The sequence below is a fragment of the Ammodytes marinus genome, assembly GCF_949987685.1.
Source record: "Ammodytes marinus genome assembly, chromosome: 18".
Taxonomy (NCBI): Eukaryota; Metazoa; Chordata; class Actinopteri; order Uranoscopiformes; family Ammodytidae; genus Ammodytes; species Ammodytes marinus.
In genome coordinates, this window is record NC_137222.1 from 25,409,650 (window position 1) to 25,430,436 (window position 20,787).

The 20,787-nt window shown below is 40.2% G+C and overlaps 1 protein-coding gene across 2 annotated transcripts; it reads right to left on the reverse strand.

The window, feature by feature from the left end:
* Positions 1-1,935: 1,935 nt before the first annotated feature.
* Positions 1,936-20,787, reverse strand: LOC307265368 (long-chain fatty acid transport protein 2). Of its 2 annotated transcripts, XM_080047078.1 has the most exons (10): positions 20,231-20,787; positions 15,747-15,950; positions 15,238-15,396; positions 12,533-12,657; positions 8,358-8,552; positions 6,271-6,361; positions 5,709-5,907; positions 3,472-3,569; positions 3,089-3,219; positions 1,936-2,723 (listed from the first exon to the last, which is right to left on the reverse strand). In XM_080047078.1, the coding sequence occupies exons 1-10, from the start codon at positions 20,706-20,708 to the stop codon at positions 2,547-2,549; spliced, it is 1,857 nt and encodes a 618-aa protein (XP_079903204.1). In that variant the 5' UTR covers positions 20,709-20,787; the 3' UTR covers positions 1,936-2,546. The 2 variants fall into 2 exon arrangements, with proteins under 2 accessions (XP_079903204.1, XP_079903205.1); XM_080047079.1 differs by lacking the exons at positions 1,936-2,723; positions 3,089-3,219; positions 3,472-3,569 and adding an exon at positions 3,729-3,961.

Consider the following 20,787-nt stretch of genomic DNA (forward strand, 5'->3'; position numbering starts at 1 on the left):
ACTGTATTTTCTCTCTGTACTTTTATTCTTCATAAAAGCTCATATAGAGAGACTATGACATCGTTATACGAGAGAGAAAGAGAGAAATAAGTGTGGTGGACTTCTGGTCGGGCTATCAACGATACGATCACCGAAGCATCTCGCTGTCATGGCCGCCGAGGCAGCAGCCGCTTCTAAAAACGCCGGGCTCACCGGTGGAGTCCTCCGGCAAGGAGGCGGTTGAGAGGGCGGTTGCCGCGCGGCTGTGGGAAAGGCCCTTTAGAGTCATCAATATGTTATTGCTTGATAAAGTAGCATTTCCTTGCGGTGCTAATCTGTATTGTGGCCCAAAAAAATACGGAAGCCGGAAATGATGGGACAGCTCTCTAGACCATAAACATCTATGGACCATAAAGAGCACCATTTTTAGCAGAGAGTGTCGAGCATGGTGTCGAGCAGTCAACAAGGGTTCATGCATGCGAGTACTCGCTGAACGAAACAAACAAACACATTAAAACAATGGGTAGCGATGCAATACTGTTGTCAGCTGTTTGTGCTACCCGCCTCACTTCCGGGCTTCACTGATTCGCTAGCCCTCCACCAATCAAATTGCTCCGACTGAAAGACTGCCTGACGCCAAAAGAAGCCCGACGACATCTACGACAGCCGACGTCACCGAACACACCAAACAGATTCGTGTCCCCGCCCCCTCCAGACTCTCCGACCATGTCCGATGGCCGATAATCGGGCCGGTGTGTCCTGGCCTTAAACTGGTATGTAAACAAAGGGTGTCTAAACAAAGGGGGCCCACCGTAGCTAGCAATATGTCAGTTTACAGAGCCTAGGTTGTTTTAACACTGGATTTTCCCCCTAGCCCACACACAGTAAGTACAGGTAGTGGATCGTGAGGAGATATTCAAGTGATTTTTGACAACAAGCATGCCTCAGAATCGCTGACTCCCCCTTTAATAAAATTGGCTTGACATTGACAAGGTTTTCTTGCCTAATCTCTCAATGATCTTAGACTGGTGAACTCATCTACATTTTGAGGTGATTGGAGCAGGAGTAGGACTTAAGATAGTTTGACTAAAATGTGTGTTGTGTTTTTTACATGGGTGGAAATGAACATGTCATTACTGAGTGTAAAGGGGTGGATGCATTATTCGACAGCTCTTACCCCCTATTATTTAAGCTGAGAGATCATTCATTCATGTTTGGGATTCCCACTGACTAGCCATAGCAGCCCATGATGAGCTGGTAAAAGCATTTGATTCAAACATCTCCTAAAATGATGTTACTTATCATATTATCTCCTTAAGTAGAAGTGTTATTTTCCTAACAAGTAGCCTGACCCTGAAGCAGCTAAAGAAACATTTGGAACAGAGTCTATTTGAAAATGGACTTGACTTATAAAGCTCTTTTCAGCCGATTTTTTCAGCGACAAAGCACTTTACATTTCTTACCACATTCACCCATACACTCATACACCGATGGCAGTAGCTGCTATGCAAGGCGCTCTCTGATCCTTCGGGAGAAATTTAGGGTTCAGTGTCTTGCCCAGTGACACTTCAACATGTGGCGGGGAGACGGGGGATCGATCCTCCGACCCTGCACTCAAGAGGCGACCTCCCTACCCACTTCACCACTGCCTCTTTAACACCAATAATGCTTGATTAAAGATCCAGTCACATTCTATTATTTTCATTCTACCATTGATCTTGTATTAAATGATCTTACTGTGCATTTCAGTGGGTCTGCTTCCTGAAAGCTTGATCCCACCACAGAACACAACCCACGACACACTGAAAAACTGACTTCATTCATCAGACTTCCTTTTCCTGTTGGCCAATACAATGCAGTGTATAATGCATATTATTCAGACCAAAGATATACCACCAGTTAAATGTTTAATTATGTTTGTCAAAATGTCATATTGTTCATCATTCATACATTTCAGCAGTTTGTCTACAACATAAGTTAAATGTTCATAAAATAGTATCTTTTTATTAGGGATAAAAATAGTGCTTTCAATTCTACGTCATTTTATTGTTCTTATAAAAATTGAATTGTGTTATCAATGACATGTCCAAGTCATTAGATGAGTGGCAGTCAGTGGTGCTTAGTGCTATGCTAGCTAAGTGTTTACAGGTGCAGAGTTTGACGTTTATTAAAGCAACACCATGAGAATAAGAATCCCGGATCATCTTGGAGAAGACGGCAAATTCTGAAAAGAATGTATTTCTCATGTATACATATTTAAATATACATGCGTTTAAAAAAACATGTTGTGCCTTACTTTTCTTTCCCCAAATGTCATATTTCAGTGTCTTTTCTTGTAAAATGAAAAAGGAAAAGGTGATCTCTTCAGGCTGATAACAATGATGTAAAAACAATCTGAAGAAGAACAATTCATTGTTGCTTCAACTGCTCACAACTTGTGTGAATGTGAAGCCCCTCACTGATCCCAGAACAGCAGTACAGACATGTGACATGGAAATGTGACCACAACATGGATTGTCTTGATTTTGTGTCTGGCGACTGTCAGAACTCCTGTATTCATTCAAGCTTTATAAATGGATCTTCCCAGACACAATGTGCTGGTACAGAGATCCAGTCAGGAGGAGATAGTCCTGCTGACTGACATCCAGGAAGTAGAGAGGATCCTGGGTCAGGTCCGGGTTAAAGCCCTCCAGGACCAGCTTGACCTTCTGCTGTTTGAAGGTCTCAGTCACATCCAGAGAGCTCTGGAAACAATGAACAATATACCTTTACACGAGGACGTGTCAGGGTATATATACTGTATTCTCATAACTGAATGAATAAACTTGTTTTTTCACAAAGGAAAATGTGATCCCTGGAACACTGTTCAAACAAAAACCTACCATTAAAGTTACTGTTTCACTGTTATTGTTTACATCAGCAGGGCCCACAGTTTGGTTTACAAACATATTATAGTCTTACACTTGGTTCCAGGTGCCTCAACATTTTATTAGCATTCATGATGATATAATTACATGTAGAGTACATATTTTTTGTAAATAAATAAATACCTCCCCACTGAAACTGCATAGTGCACCTTTAAATATACATGGGGAAGATAAAGACTTACCTGTATTCTGAGAAACCAGGGCCAGGCATATGTAGGAAGTGTTTTTACTAAATGCTTGAACAGCTGTGTTCCATCTAGTGTGTGATCCTGTTTGAGGACAATAGCAGCCATACCTGCTCGACCTTCATATCCTGCACACACACAGTCAGTTAGAATGAACAAGAGAAAACTGATGGTGATACCTTCAATGTGTGTCCACATAGTAACACTCAAGAATCCTGTCAAATGTATTCTACTGCATGTTAATGTTAATGCCGTCAATTTGAAGGATTAACAAAAATAAATCTATTGGAGAACCCCCCTACAAATTCTATCTTTAAACCTTTCAACAATAAATCTGGCGACTGTAGTTATGCCGTATGATAAATGACAGTGTCACAGACCTGGTATGGTGACTCCGTAGACGTTGGCCTCCTGGAGAAAATCAAGAAGACCTAAAACCTCTGACACCTCTGTGGTGGACACATTCTCTCCTTTCCACCTGGAAGACATGGTGACATGCACTAAAGGCTGTTACACACTCCGCCAGAAGAAAGAACAAACTTCTCGCTGACAGAGCTGCGAGAACAAGAACAAAGTTCTCTCTGGTCTGGACATTTCATACTTCACCAGAACTCAAGAGGGGACTCCTCACCGCGGCACACGTCATGTGCTGTTACCATAGTAGCGCAAGCTGATTGTCCATTCATCATTGACTTCAGACTGACCAATCACACAATAGTTCTCGGACAAGCGGACTCAGTCTAGTGACTGTTGATCAGCTGGGGTCCTGTGTCTGCCTGCTGTGTACTGCTGAGCAGACCGTGCACAGAGCATGTTGAGGGTTTTCTCTGGAAACAGCTGCTTATTGTGGATGAAAACTCTGCTATAAAGCTAAAGAGGGGATACATCTGTGTATGGTCCTTTGAGTGATTTCATATTATCACATTGTTCTCACATTCTATTTGATACAGTTTTTTTAAAGAATGATTGATCATAGCCACTTTAAGTATACTGTAAACAAGAACATCAAAAACAGATTAAAACAGGCATGTTGTTAGCTACCAGTTTACAGAGCCTAGGCTGTGTATTAACAATTTATCTTTTTTTCAGCGCACGAATAGTATGGACAGGTAGCAGATCATGAGGAGATATTCACTGATTTTGACAAAAAGTGATTTTGACAACAAGCGTTCTCCAGAATCGCTGACCCTGACTTTAACAGCCTTTTGAATTTCTACCTTTAAACCTGTTATTAAAAGCCACTGAGGCTTTGAAATCAAATGAATGAAAGCAACTGTAATCTCAGGTCTAATATTGTTACTTTTGAGATCGTTTTAGTTTTTTGATGGACGATTTATTGGCAGATGTTGTATGTGATGGCTACCACAAAGCCAACAAAGTTAACATAATGTACTAATAAGTCAACATATTTATATTACTGTCTATACTGTTTATATCTGACCTATAGTATATTCATACTTATACTGGCATACTACTGCCGTACTGTTAGCATTACATCTGCACTCTGTTATATATTGATAGCTTTGCTGTCTGAGTGAGAGGGTGTTCGGTGTTTTGTGCCCCCAACGGAGCCCTCAAGGCAGCGCTGGTTAAGGTTAGGGTTAGAGGACAAGGCCTTCCAGGCAGCGCTGGTTAAGGTTAGGGTTAGGGGACAAGGCCTTCCAGGCAGCGCTGGTTAAGGTTAGGGTTAGAGGACAAGGCCTTCCAGGCAGCGCTGGTTAAGGTTAGGGTTAGAGGACAAGGCCTTCCAGGCAGCGCTGGTTAAGGTTAGGGTTAGAGGACAAGGCCTTCCAGGCAGCGCTGGTTAAGGTTAGGGTTAGAGGACAAGGCCTTCCAGGCAGCGCTGGTTAAGGTTAGGGTTAGGGGACAAGGCCTTCCAGGCAGCGCTGGTTAAGGTTAGGGTTAGGGGACAAGGCCTTCCAGGCAGCGCTGGTTAAGGTTAGGGTTAGGGGACAAGGCCTTCCAGGCAGCGCTGGTTAAGGTTAGGGTTAGAGGACAAGGCCTTCCAGGCAGCGCTGGTTAAGGTTAGGGTTAGAGGACAAGGCCTTCCAGGCAGCGCTGGTTAAGGTTAGGGTTAGAGGACAAGGCCTTCCAGGCAGCGCTGGTTAAGGTTAGGGTTAGGGGACAAGGCCTTCCAGGCAGCGCTGGTTAAGGTTAGGGTTAGGGGACAAGGCCTTCCAGGCAGCGCTGGTTAAGGTTAGGGTTAGGGGACAAGGCCTTCCAGGCAGCGCTGGTTAAGGTTAGGGTTAGGGGACAAGGCCTTCCAGGCAGCACTGCCTGGAAGGCTCCGTTGGGGGCACAAAACACCATTGAGCACTTGAACTGCTGCACATGCTCAAACTGTACATATCATTGCCTATTCATATCCACCACTTATTGTTTATTCTATATTTTACTACTCTACATATGTACATTCTTCTGCAATTTATCTTAACTGCATTCCATTGTCTCAGTCCTGCTACACAGTGTATTCCAATCTAAAGGGTTTTTATTCAATATGACACCAATAAAACATTTCTATTGTGTATCCACATTTTTAACTTACTAACCAACTGAAATACAACTAGCTAGCTAGCTAGTTAGTTAGCATTGTTTTAATCTAGAGACAGTAACGTACCTGAAGGTATCTCCGACACGGTCCCTAAAGTAAAGAAAGTCCCTTTGGTCATGGAGCAGCAGGTCTCCAGTGTTGAAGTAGACGTCTCCAGCTGTGAACACATCCCTGAGGAGCTTCTTCTCAGACTGGCTCTTGTTCCCAGCATAGCCCAGGAACTGGTTCATAGCCGACAGAGGAGCCACCAGGATCCCTGCCTCTCCTGGACAGGGAGTGGATGGATACATGAGGGCAGGACTTTCTTTTAGAAACATTTCATCATAAAGTTGTGATTGCACAACAAAGGTTTGCATGCAATTATTATAGATTTTTTTAAAGATAATTTTTTGCATTTATTAGACAGATTAGGAGAGACAGAGATGAAATGGGATGGAGAGGGGAATGACAGAGCATGTTCTCTACACCACCAATGCCCCAATTTAAAAACTAAGAATGAAGACATGGAATTCATTTGCGTCAATGTCTTTTTAAAAGTATTCCCCCCAAAAAGTAAAAACAAACAAACATGTATATTAAAAATTACACATCAAAATACGCTATAGCACTTGGCAGGTCATTCATTTACCTTTCTGAGCTGGTATGCACCTCCCACAGTGTGTTCGGACTGGCTCATATGTTAGTGGATCATATCTCAGGAGCTCAAAGGGCATAGACAGCTGGAAAACAAGAGAGGACTAGTTGGTACTTGTGTTCACTGTCACAGTCTAACTAACAGCTTCTATTGCCAGGGAAAGCTTTGTTGTATAACATACAGTCAGTGATTCATTAATATACATTTCATCTTATCACTAGATATTTCTTGTATGTACTGTATATATTCTGGAAAAACTTGTATGATATTGTATTCTTTCTAATTTACTCTATTAGAAAGAATAAAGTTCTTCCAGAATATACAGTCCCCTCTAATAGTATTGGAACAGTGAGGCCAATTCCTTTAGTTTTGCTGTAGACTGGAAACATTTGGGTTTGACACCAAAATATGAATATGAGACAATAGATCAACATTTCAGCTTTCATTTCCAGGTATTAACATCTGGATCCGATACACAACTTAGAAGATAGCATTTTTAGGCGAGCAGAAGTATTGGAACAGATAGACTTTAAATAAATTAAAGTGAAAAAAACGTAATATTTTGTCGCAAATCCTTTGCTTGCAATAACTGCATCAAGCCTGTGACCCATTGACATCACCAAACTGTTGCATTCTTCTTTTGTGATGCTTTTCCAGGCTTTCACCACAGCCTCATTCAGTTGCTGTTTGTTTTGGGGGGTTACTCTCTTAAGTCTCCTCTTTAGCAGGTAAAATGCATGCTCTATAGCGTTTAAGTCTGGAGATTGACTTGGCCAGTCTATAACCTTCCATTTCTTGCCCCTGATTAACTCCTTTGTTGTGTTTTGGGTCATTATCTTGCTGCATGATGAAGGATCTTCCAATCAGTTTGGTTACATCTTTCCTTAAATTGGCAGACACAATGTTTCTGTAGACTTAAGAGTTCATTTTGCTGTTGCCATCATGTGTTACATCATCAATGAAGAATAATGAGCCCGTCCCAGAAGAAGCCATGCAAGCCCAAGACATGACATTGCCTCCACCGTGTTTCACAGATGAGCTTGTATGTTTGGGATCATGAGAAGATTCTTTCTTTCTCCAAACTTTAGCCTTTCCATCACTTTGGTAAAGGTTCATCTTGACAACAACACAGTGACACATGATGGCAACAGCTAAATTAACTCAGAAGTCTACAGAAACATTCGGTCTGCCAATTTAAAGAAAGATGCAACCAAACTGATTGGAAGATGCTCCATCATGCAGCAAGATAATGATCCAAAAAAACTGCAAAAACAACAAAGGAGTTCATCAGGGGCAAGAAATGGAAGGTTTTAGGCTGGTCAAGTCAATCTCCAGACTTAAACGCTATAGAGCATGCATTTTACCTGCTAAAGAGGAGACCGAAGGGAGTAACCCCCCAAAACAAACAGCAACTGAATGAGGCTGCGGTGAAAGCCTGGAAAAGCACCACAAAAGAAGAATGCAAAAGTTTGGTGATGTCAATGGGTCACAGGCTTGATGCGGTTATTGCAAGCAAAGTATTTGCGACAAAATATTACGGTTTATTCACTTTAATTTATTTAAAGTCTATCTGTTCCAATACTTTTGCTTGCCTAAAAATTTGGTGTTCCTTTTCAAAGAATGCTATCTTCTAAGTTGTTTATCAGATCCAGATGTAAATACCTGGAAATTAAAGCTGAAATGTTGATCTATTGTCTCATATTCATATTTTGGTGTCAAACCCAAATGTTTCCAGTCTACAGCAAAAATAAAGGAATTGGCCTCACTGTTCCAATACTATTGGAGGGGACTGTATATAGGTATATATGTATGATTTGTTTTCTGATAAAAAAAAAAAAAAAAATCTATTGGAGCACATACATACTGTATGAGCATGTGACAAATAAAGCCTTTGAATCTTTGAAATATATACATGTACGTATATATACTTATTAGACAGTCAGTTGACCTACGGCACATTTGAAAGATGGTTAATTATGTTTCCAAAGCAATCATTTAACTCAATATAGTGTTATCTCCAAAATGGGATGTAATGAGATGCACAGTTTATCAGGGTTCAGAAGAAATCTGTTCTTTCTTACCTTGTTAAAATAGCTTGCCCTCCCAATGGGTCCCACCTCCTCCGTGTAGTTGAGGAAGCCTATGCTGGCCTCAGTCAAGCCGTAACCCTCTCTGATCTTGACTTGACCAAAGCGTTTGACAAACTCCTTCCAAACATCTGACCTGAGACCACTGCCTGCTGCCAACCGAACACTGTTAGCTGTCTCCTCTGGAACCTGCAGACAGGAGTGGACTTACTGTTAAAAAGACAGATTTTTACTTTTAACCTTTTATTTCAATTTGATTTCTTTTTGGTATTTTGCTTTTATTAGACAGTTTGGAGACAGAGATGAAATGGGGCAGAGAGGGGAATGACATGCATAGTACAACCCGGATTTGACTCGAACCCGGGTCAACAAAACAATCCTACCTTTTGAGAAATGCGCTCATGTACAGCAATTTTAAAAATTGTACACCACATGCATTGCAGTGTCCTGTACAAATGACGGGTCTGGGATGTTTTAGCTTAACTTTCACCAGGAATGGAAGAAGTAAGAAACTGCTTTTTAAGAGTGAAAACAGACTTTAGATCTTCTTTGGTGATTTGCAGACAATATCAATGTTGAAGTGAAAATGAGATGATGGAACATATCGGACCATTTCCACTTGGTACTACACAATAATGTATAGGCTACTTTTGTGATGCGTAGGTTCATATGATTCAAGTAGTAATATTTAAATTAATTAATTAATTTCTTTCTGCAGTTTTATCACATTACCTCACCACTTATGAATAACCAGTACATCTGCATGAACCAATATTTGCCATAAGTAGACTGGCTGCTTGTGTGTTATATGCAGGGCCGACGGACTGGGTAGAAAAGCGATACAGTCGTGGGGGGGCCCAAGGCAGAGGGGGGCCCATAAAAAAATAAAAATAAATGTTTTTTTTTTTTTTTACAAGCTAAATGTGTGGCCCCGATCTTTGAAGGCCCTGAACAATGCCATTCCAAAAAAAGAAATAATTGACTGGCTCGTGATAGGCCCCTGACCCTTGCAAGGAGATCAGGGGCCTGCGCATGCCTAAGCCATGTATGCGGGAGAGTAAGCAGGAGCAAGCCGACATTGAATTGAACTGCTGGCGAAAATAAACGCAGCTATGTTTCTATGGGGATATTTAGCTGTACAGAAATAAGTGCTGGCAAAGCTAGGACAGTTTAAGACTCCACATCACTGTGGCAACACAACCTATCTATCAGCTCAGACAGCGCAAAGAAAAGTCTGATGAATACATGAGAGTGATGGCCCCTGCAAGTTTCAGTAAGTTTAAAGAAGTGCCACACTGTTACTGCCTTTGAAATGCATTTAGACATTTTAAGGGGAAAACACATTGTATTTATTATTTCAACTATTGAGTTATTTGTAGAACAGCATGCTAGTGTAAACAACAAGATTGATTTTCTGAATTTTCAATGCTGCTTTATTTTTATGTTTTAAATTGGGAAAGACATGTTCCAAAACAACCTGTATTTAAAAAGAAATCAAGCAAGTAGGCTAATAATAACCATTAATTAATTATAGGCTATCGCATCACAGTAGGCCTATTGTCCACAATATTCACAGCCCCCCATCCATAAAGGAACTTTAAAAAGTTTAATTTGCACTTGATGTGCCTACACAAGTGTATGGTCTATTATTTGTATTTAGTGTGTCTGCATAGTATTGCACAAAAACAGTAGAAGTTTTCTTTAATTGTGTTTTGTACTGTCTGTAAAATTATACTTGCACATAGCAAACAAAATTGCACATCTGTATTCAAATAAACAGTTGTTTATTTCTATAGTGCGCATTGGCATCTTTGAGCAAAATACCCCCAAAATTTTCGCCTCCTGTGACCCTGGCCTGTGACCACCTTGACTAAGACATATTATGGGGGAAACACCGGTAAAAGTAATGATTTGGTCATTCATCAGATTAAATATTGTGGAGTTGTCTGGCTCAGAGACATGTGTATTGTAAGACCGCTTTTCAGGGGGCCCATCAGGACTTTTTGTATAGGGGCCCAGAAGTTGGTGCTACGCCCCTGGGGCCTCATTTATAACGGTGTGCGTAGAAACCTTCCCAAAACATTGCGTTCGCACAAAGCCAAGAATGTGCTGCGCAAAAAAAAAGTTGAGATTTATAAAACTGTGCGGCGCACTGTTGCACGCAATCTTCCCTTTATAATTATCCACCTGCGGTGAATTGTGCGCAGACGATCTCCGCCCGTGTCATCCCACTTCACCTCCCAGTTTCATCCCACAATCTACCATACATGGCGAATGCTAAATAGCTCCTGAATATGATGACGCTCTTAATAAGCACGACATTTTGACTGACATGGGGAAAAAAGGGAGGCAACCAGCCGCAAAGAAAGCGACTGGGAAGGAAGAAAGCCCGTGCCATGCGTCGCTGTAACTGCCACTAAAACACAATTACACACGCGCGCGCTGATCACATATCATGATTGGTACAGTCGTTATAGTCTTTGGTAAACTGTTTTGCCCAACTTTGTACTGTATGAAATATCACGTATTAGCGAACCTGTTGGACTATATGTAGGCCTATATAAAATGTGTTGTGAGAAGTGAAATAATGCATTAGCCTATAGTCTATTCCAAAGCATTGTTCCCTTTCCGTGAGATCCACACATTTCCAACAACAACGTCAGATTATAGTTTAAACTTCCAGGGTTAGTTGTTATGGGAAAGAGATGCATAAAATAATTTGCTAAATTCATAACATGATTTTATCTAACGAAATATTTAGTTTTAATTAATATGTTTGGCCTTAACTTTGTACAAAACTACTTTTTACACACAGCCTAAAATATTGACTTTGCTCTCCCGCTGGCCACGGACACACCTCCCGACGTATATGATATTATTATAGAGTAGAACTATAAGATTACATGTAAAAATATAACCAAAACATGTATAGACCTACTTGATAAGTAAATCAACCTACATCATTACTGCATGCCATAGACAACAGTAGCCTATATTCGCAACAATAGGTACGCACATGTAATTGATTAAATATATTGGGTGCCATGCATTTCACAAGGATATGTGTGTTTATCCGATGACAGAGCTTTATTTCGTGGTGTTGCCATTGAGTGTCGCTGATTCCCCGAGTCAGGAAAACCTTGCGGTAGCTCTACGCATGGTCAAAAGTTTGCGTGGGAATACGCACACTTCTCCGCAAAGAATTCTTTTATAAATACCACCGTTTTGCCACCGCACATTTGACCGCACATTCTGCCTGTCTACGCAAGGTTTTTGTGCGTAGAAAGCTTTATAAATGAGGCCCCTGGTTATATGGGTAAACTAACACTGGGCCTCACTACACGGGGCTCATAAGTACCACTGTGACTGCATGTCAGTTGTTGTTTGCAGTTGTGTAGGGTTAAGGACTCAGCACCACTAAAGTACATACTGTACAGTAAATAATCATTTCTTATTATATTTAATTAATTATAATAAAACATAAAATTTGTATTAAAATTGCAACCTGGTATCACGCCGAGGCGTCTAATAGACACGCATGGACCGGCGTCTAACTCACACGCCTTGCCTGACCAGGGCGTGTGAGTTACACGCGCACCTCCCGCCGTCTAAATGAATGGAGGAATAGTCTAAATGAACGGAGGAATAGCACCAACAGGGGCCGACATGTTCTCCCAGGAATAGCACGACATGTTCTCCCAGCATTTCAATACTATCTAGCTGCAGCCCCCTCGGTGGTTAGGGTTAGGGCAAGGGGACAGGGAGAGGTTATAATATAGATAAAACATTGACGGAAAACCGCGGCCGCCATTTTGACTACGGGAGGTGCGCGTGTAACTCACACGCCCTGGTCAGGCAAGGCGTGTGAGTTAGACGCCGGTCCATGCGTGTGTATCTCACGCCTCGGCGTGAGATCGGGTTGTAAAATTGCCACAAACTAAACCACAAAACTAACTGGCACAAATATGAAAGAAGCCTCAATTCTAATCACTAACATTCATGATCATCTGAGGAAGAAGCTTTTCTAAGACAACTCACCACTAGTGGAATATGTAGTTGTAATGATCAGGTTCCATGATATTAACTGAGAATAGAGTTGTACCATCTGATACAATCATATCATTAAATAATACAACATGACTTTGCTTTTTAAATGTTGTCAGTCTTACCGTGGGATGGTTAACCAGGTATCGACAGAGCTCTCCTATGTACTGCACCACTGTCACATTGTGTTTCACACAGTCCTTCCAAAATTGGCTGGCAGAAAACTTCTTTTTTAACACACATGTTGCACCTGTGGTCCAAAATAGAAGATAGAGAGAAGGCAGAGCAAACAGTTAGTAGTGCAACACAGAATGCTTCAGAACTATTTGATACATAATACAATGTCAATACAAGTTATGTAGCGCTTTATCTGTGGTGAAACATTTCCTTTTTGCTTTGTTACAGACTTTTCTCCTGGTATTTGAGGAAGTGGCACTTCCTTCTTAAAAGGATATCCGTCAACAGGAGTCCAGTGTCCAGTGTTTTCCTTTGGCATTACATTGTACGGAACAGAAAAGGCTAACCTTCCAGGAATTGTGTATTTCATGGTCCCTAAAGCTGTGTTTACTGTGTTTGTTTTAACCCTGGTGATTTTCAGGTCAACTTCAAACCTGTTTTTACAAAGTCTTAACCCAAGCCTGATGTTAAATTGCAAAGCTAAATAAACTAAATCTTCGTAAACTGGGCCGCAGGGCAGTATGTCTCCAGACCTAAACCCTATTGAGCATCTTTGGGGCATCCTCAAATGGAAGGTGGAGGAGCGCAAGGTCTCTAATATCCACCAGCTCTGTGATGTCGTCATGAATGGGTGGAAGAGGATTCCAGTGGCAACCTGTGAAGCTCTGGTGATCTCCATGCCCAAGAGGGTTAACCTTCCTCTCGTGTTAGGGTCGCCACCGACCCGTTTTGGATTTCAAATGCATAAAAGAACCACTTACATTTTGTTTATTGCATCAAGATTTCTTGACTTTGTCAGGAACCTCGATTTCAACAAAATAAAAAAAATTAAATAAATGTCACTTAATTATAAAATGTTCTGGTGGAAATTATAACACTGGTGGTGTTAAGGTCGTTTTCGACCCGGTTATAGAATAAGATGTAAAAAACAATAACTAGAGCCAAAATTTAAATAATAAGTGCACTGTCAGCCAACACTATGACAGTCAGCTCCTCTTCCAATCATGTGAGCTCTGGGAGGGTTCTCATTTTTACTTTTTTTGCCCTTATACCTGCATAAAAGCTAAACAAACAGACGGGCATATCCAGACATGTGAGGTCAATTCAGTATAGAGTTGGTGACTTGCAGAGTGCACATCTCATATTTGCAGTATTCAAAAATGAGGAGATATACAGTGAGCCAAGTTCTGGATCATGTTTTTGGTGAAAATGGCCACCTGATTCTAAAAATAAGAGGTGTCAGGTCTGCCAAAGCACTAAGGACAGAAAGATAAACGTATTGTGCTTTACCTGCAAGAAATATTTCTGCAAAGAACACTAAAAGTGTTGCTCTTTACCACACATCTGTACACACAACCAAATATATGCAAACAGAGACTTTTACTCAGTTTTTTTTGACTAGTTTTGGAACTAGTAATTGATTTCGATTGGTTTGATTTGTTGATTGGTTGTTGTTTATTTGACCTTACAAATCTATATTTTGTGTTGTGACTTGTTCTGGTTTTCATTGTGTGTTTGTATAATGCTGAAATAAAAGTTGTTTTGCTGTTTTCTGAAATAAATATTTATGGGTCGTAATTGACCAGTAACACCATAGACGTTAAAAAGGTCAATAATATTAATATGAAAAAATAAATAAAACAAATTTAGTTAATAAACGTGTTTTCATACCTCTCAGTAATAATCAGGTAACACAACAACCAAATATTTATTTATATGATTCTCTTGAGGTTCATTTTACATTTTTTTTTTATTGAAATTGAGGCGCATACCGACAAAAAAAGGCCCAGTCTCCTACACCAAATATATTAAAAACAATATTTTCGTGGATAAGGAAGCCTAACAAGGTAACCAAGAGATGAGAAACAAACTGGATGATAGATAATTGTTTTTAGTGTTTTTTACAGCTGATTTCAGACACGGGTCGAAACCGACCCGCTAACACCATGGATGGTAGCAGAAAGTTAACACAGGAGGAAGGTTAAGGCAGTGCTAGAAAATAATGGTGGCCACACGAAATATTGACACTTTGGGCCCAATTTGGACATTTTCACTTAGGGGTGTACTCACTTTTGTTGCCAGCACTTTAGACACTAATGGCTGTGTGTTGAGTTATTTTGAGGGGACAGTAAATTAACACTGTTATACAAGCTGAACACTGACTACTTTACATTGTATCAAAGTGTCATTTCTTCAGTGTTGTCCCATGGAAAGATATAATGAAATATTTGAAGAAATGTGAGGGGTGTACTCACTTTTGTGAGATACTGTATATGTATATATTTTAACAGACCAATCACACACACACACACACACACACACACACACACACACACACACACACACACACACACACACACACACACACACACACACATACTGTAGATGGTAAATTAATTATTCATTCAGCTTGCCTGTTTTTGTTTTAATTTGAAAATGCAACATAACAGCAACAGTTATTGTGTGAAAAACATTGGGACATAAAGTGTGTACAGGTGTATATATATCATATATATATATATATATATATATATATATATATATATATATATATATATATATATATATATATATGATTGGTCTGTTAAAATGGACTCCAAAGGCTGAGCTTAAATTCAACATGGACTGAAGCTGGGCTGTTGTCACTTCTTACCCAGGTGGATGCATCCTCCCATCCCTAACAGGGAGGCAGACATGTGGTAGAGAGGAAGAGTGATGTAGATGACGTCATCACATGTGGCACCACACATTTGAAAGAAAGCCATACTCATAATGGCTTTGAGATGGCCTACACGCGCTGCCTTGGAGAGACCTGGAAGAGGATGGCAGTAGTTTAGTTAGCCTTTATGGCTAATTTCCAGCTGTAGTCCGCGGCCAGTTGTTAATATGCAACCTAAAATGCAGTTAAAATACAATCAATTACATTGCATTCATAACTACAGTATTATTTCAGTTACTGCAGAACGGGTCCACATGCTGTAGAAGTTTCAAAGTATAGGTAAAGTCACTGCTGCTTCTCTTTAGTCAGTGTATGAGTGAACTTTAATATTTGCATTATTATACATTTTGAATTGCGTTTATTATTGTTATTACTTTTATGCTCTCTGTATTGTCAGCATGGATCTCCTTAATCCATGAAAAAACACAATGCTCATGCAGTACCTGTGGTGCCTGAAGTAAAAATAAAGAGGAAGTTGGACATGAAGTCAACTTTGGGAAGGTCCCTCAAGGTTTCTCCAGACATCTGTTCCACCTTATCCAGTAAAGTGTGGACGTCCTCGTGTTGGGATGTGTGGTCCACCACCCACACAGCCAGTTTGTCCTGCTTGACTTCAGGCAGCACCTCCGACACCAAAGCAGCCAGATCTGGGTCAACACACACAATGTGTTAGATCAGAAAGCAGCAACAAGCATGTACACCATGTGTGAAAGCCCTTGGAAAAGTTAGACTTGTGTTTATATTTACTCTGTACTTACCTATGTTATCTCTGATCTCCTTTTATATTAACTCTTTCTGTACTTCTTATGTTTTAACCTATTTTATTTCTGTTCTTTCTCATGATATTCTAATGTTTCTCTGTTGAGGTCTGTATGCTTTCTTACTGGAAATAGGTTCTGCTGTGTTCCTTGTTGGGCATTTTCTATCATTGTTAAGAAAAGTGCTTTATATATAAAAAAAAGTAACAGGGTCGTTCAAAGGATTGAAGTAAAGTCAATAGAATCATATCCTTCTGATTCTAGGCTGCATGCGAACCATTCAAATACATGTGTGTGCTTTACTGATGGGAGAAGTCATTGCATCATGGTACTTTGCTCTCTCAACTATCAGTATGTATAGGTCACTTTTACTGTTCAGTTCAGGGCAGATAGTAATGTTACAACATGATAACCCTTTTACTTTGTTGTCAAAACAGGAGCAGTATTGGGCCAGTTCAAATGGCACGTTAGAATATTTGACATAAAAAAGGGTTATGTCCAAAAATTCCGGGGTTCACATATATTGAAGTTTAAGACGCTCATTGGATCAGCTTTAGTCCCGTGAACACAGTGTAAATGTTGATTTGGTGTTGAGCTGGGAACATTGTTTGTGGGAACAGTTGACATTCACATTAGTTGAAACATTGACATTAACCTTCCAGTATTCTTATCCATTATGAAATGACTGAAATAAAATGAACAAATCGTCACATATGAGAAGATGGGACCAAAGCATGTTTGGTTTCTTAATAAATAACTAGATGCTGATTCCTATAGATATAAAGTAGGCTGTATAAATGAGTTCAAATCAGCTTCACCTCGATCTGCCACATTAACATAATGCTGCAATAATAACGATAAAGCAATAGCATCAAATATATTACAGGGTGGAAAAGGGTTATCCTACATAGCAGCTGCATATTTCATATCACAGGTCCTATACATAGATAGTATATCAAATGTATGTAGCATCTGGGCTGATCTCAGTTATCCAACTGCATCCAATCATCCTGGCTTATGCACATCACCATCTTGTCAGAGTTTGACTCCACCTCATTTCCTCTTACCGAAAAAGGGCATTGATGTGACGTCGAGGGGAGGGAGATACGCCCATCTAGCTGACGTATACCTCCAAGTCGAAGTGAGTACCAACGGCGGCTAGCTTTAAATCAACAGGCCGCGCCCCTAATTATTCATACATTTTAACCTCCAATAGAATAAAAACTAGTCTGGTCCAAAAGAAATCCCCCCCCCCTCAATGTTGTCATGGAGATATGACCTAACCATACAGACTGGAATGTTTTTTTTGTACCAGGCCTTGGTTCTATATCCAATATACCCTGTATACCTTTTGAACTTTTCCACATTTTGTCAAGTAATAACCACACACGTACATTTTTTAGGATTCTTTCTGATAGAACAATACAAAGTGGAATGAAATGATACATGGTTTTAATTTTTTTTTATAAATACAAAACTGAAAAGTGTGACGTGAAAAAGTATTCAGCCCCCTGAGTCAATACTTTGTAGAACCACATATCGCTGCAATTACAGCTGCAAGTCTTTAGGGTATGTCTCTTCCAACTTTGCACATCTACAGACTGACATTTTTGCCCATTCTTCTTTGCAAAACAGCTCAAGCTTCAGATTTAGCATCAGATTGGATGGAGAGCGTCTGTCAACAGCAAGTTTCAAATCTTTCCAGATATTCTCAATTGTTTTTAGGTCTGGACTTTGACTGGGCCATTCTAATACATGCGTTGATCTAAACCATTCCATTGTAGCTCTGGCTGTATGTTTAGGGTAGTTGTCCTGCTGGAAGGTGAACCTCCACCCCAGTCTAAAGTCTTTTGCAGACTCTAACAGGTTTTCTGCCCTGTATTTGGCTCCATCCATCTTCTCATCAACTCTAACCAGCTTCCCTGTAGCTGCTGAAGAAAAGCATCCCCATAGCATGATGCTGCCACCACCATGTTTCACGGTGGGGATGGTGTGTTCAGGGTGATGGGCAAAGTAATTTTTCCACTACACATAGCGTTTTGCATTCAGGCCAAAAGCTACAATTTCTGTCTCATCTGACCAGAGCACCTTCCTCCAACCCTTGCCACAAGCCATGTGGGGGACACAGCATAGACAGATGAGACCAAACTTTAAAGTTTTTGGCCTGAATAATAAAATGCAATGTGTGGCACCCTGAACACACCATCCCCACCTTGAAACATGGTGGTGGCAGCATGTAGAGATGCTTCTCTTCAGCAGGGACATGGAAGCTGGTCAGAGTTGATGGGAAGATGGATGGAGCATATCCAAAAAGCCTTGCAGCTGGAATTACAGCAATAGGTGGTTCTGCAAAAGTATTGACTCAGGGGTGCTGAATACTTTTGAACGCTTCACTTTTTAGTTTTGTATCATTTTCATTCCACTTATTATTAATTCAGTGATTCTTGAGAACCGGGACAAAATGTAACTGCTGTTATCTTTAAAAATAAACATATTTAAAATTGTAGATGTTATTAGGGATTAAGAATAGAATGTCTGGAGCACAATTATCCCCTTAAATTTAATTTTAGTATTATTATGTCAAATTTATGACGTTGTTATCTTCTCATGACGTCAAAAACAGTGTGTCCACAGAGAGAGTTTCAATCTTTCATATGCAGAAAAACCTATTAAAAATGTACTTTAATGATTAAAAATAGTTTTTCTCATCAAAGGCAACACTAAATAATCTCTCATATCAATAAAAAAAAATTCTACAACACATTCATGTTTTATAAGGTTTCTAAGTGGGGGGACACTTTTTGTCACCACCGTCAGACATTTCATTAAAATGTAATAAAATCAGGCAATATGAAGGGCAGCTGTCTCTGTGAAGGACCTATTGTCACAAGCTATCTGTGCAGAGTACATTAGAGTCAGACAGGCTCTGATAAGTGTTGTAGTTTTAGAATATTTTACATTACAAGTCACAACCATGATACGTCAACACCGACTTACAATTTCTGGAGAAGTTATATGAAATTTTTTGATAATTTTATTTTCCTGAAGTAGTTCATAACATCAACAGAAAAACCAAATGGCTACTAGAAAAACTCTATTTGTTCTGTTTAAGAAACGTTAAATATGTCAACACCGTCAGATGTCAAAAACACTTTGAAATTTCTTTTTGTGGCTCTATCAGTTTTGGTGAATATTTGTGATCACTATACATCTCATGGGTCTAGCATAAAATGAGGGAACATTTATTTGTGTTTTTTGTGTCTGACGGGGTGTCTGACGGGGTTGACACAAAATAAGGAATGGCAAGCTAAAAAGCCCATGTTAAAAAGGAGAAGCAAGGTAAAAAGTCCATTTTGATAAAAAGGACAAAAGCTGGGAGGTTGTGTCAAAGCTTAGCTCAGTAGCTTAGTGTATGTTGGATACAAACATGTAATTTAATTTGCCTAAACATAGGGTTTGTATTTTTTCAACATTGCACCCTGTTTTGTCCCACTTCTCAAGAATCACTGAATTATTAACAATTATACACCACGTTGTATTGGTCTATCACATACAATCCCTAAAAAAAATGTACGTGTGTTGTTACGTGACAAAATGTGGAAAAGTTCAAGGGTTATGAATACTTTTGCAAGGGATTGTACATACCCTCTGCACAGCATAATGAGATTTACTGTAATGTCAATCATACTCTTCTCTGCAGGTAAAATTAAATAGAATTGATTTCAATGAACACCTTAGAATAGGTGTGAATACTAAGCAAGGGCAAACTGGCCAAAGTAAAGTGAAATGCTTTGATAATAATACTTTTTATAAATAAATTGTGTTTAATACCTCACTAAAATACATTTTACATTTTCACTTTCAATAACATGGAAAGTGTGCAGCTGAAATTCTGGGACCCCTTGATTAGGGGGAGAAAGGCCCCAAAAAGTATTTGTCCAGCCCTGCTAAATGGCAATCGTGGATCGTAACGTGTGTAATCTCAGCCACTCCCATTTCTGTGGGAAGTGAAAGCTTCCTATGGATTCTTTTTAAATGACCCACTATGATGATGTGGTCCCAGTCTGGCTTTAGAAGCCCAGGCCAAGTGAGATTGTGTGATAAAAGTGACTTCGGTTAAAGTTAGAGCCTGCGAACTGAAACAACCCAAGAGGGGAACGGGGCTGTACCTGCACCGACAACAAGCGTCTTGGCCCCGCAGCTGTGGAAGCAGTGCAGCAGAGATTTGGCTTTAATGTTGACGTTGAGAAAGGCCACTTCGCAGCCCAGTTTACATAGTCCCAGCCACACGCACATAAAGTCCGGTTCGTTGCACATCAACAGAGCGACAATGTCTCCCTGTTTCAAAGAGCACTCTGTCCTCAGCGCGTTTGCAAACTGGTTACTTCTCCTGTCCACGTCTCCGTAGGTCAGACACTGGCTCTCGAAGATGATGAAGGGCTTGTTGGGGTTCTTCCTCGCCTGGTAGAGGAAACAGTCGAGGAATGTGACGACCCCTTGCTGCATACGAGCCCGCAACGTCTTTCCGTAGCGCCGCAGCTTCAAGTAGTAAATCAAATCCGTCCAGAAGTAGGGATAGGTCATCCTCTGGTAGATCAGAAGGGCCAACAGTCCCGCTAAAGCGCTGCTAAACACCACAGTTAGCATCTTGACTTAACAACCCCACAGCGAACTTCAAGACTGCTTTACAAGCAAAGTAGACAACAACACGCTGCAGTCGCGCATG

Bases quoted from the DNA above. Each gene is read 5' to 3' on its own strand.
- LOC307265368 (XM_080047078.1), bottom strand. From the start codon at position 20,708: ATGCTAACTGTGGTGTTTAGCAGCGCTTTAGCGGGACTGTTGGCCCTT. The intron at 6,362-8,357 runs GTAAGAAAGAAC...CTTGTTTTCCAG, and splicing joins GGGCAAGCTATTTTAACAAG to CTGTCTATGCCCTTTGAGCT. The intron at 5,908-6,270 runs GTAAATGAATGA...CTCCCTGTCCAG, and splicing joins GTGCATACCAGCTCAGAAAG to GAGAGGCAGGGATCCTGGTG.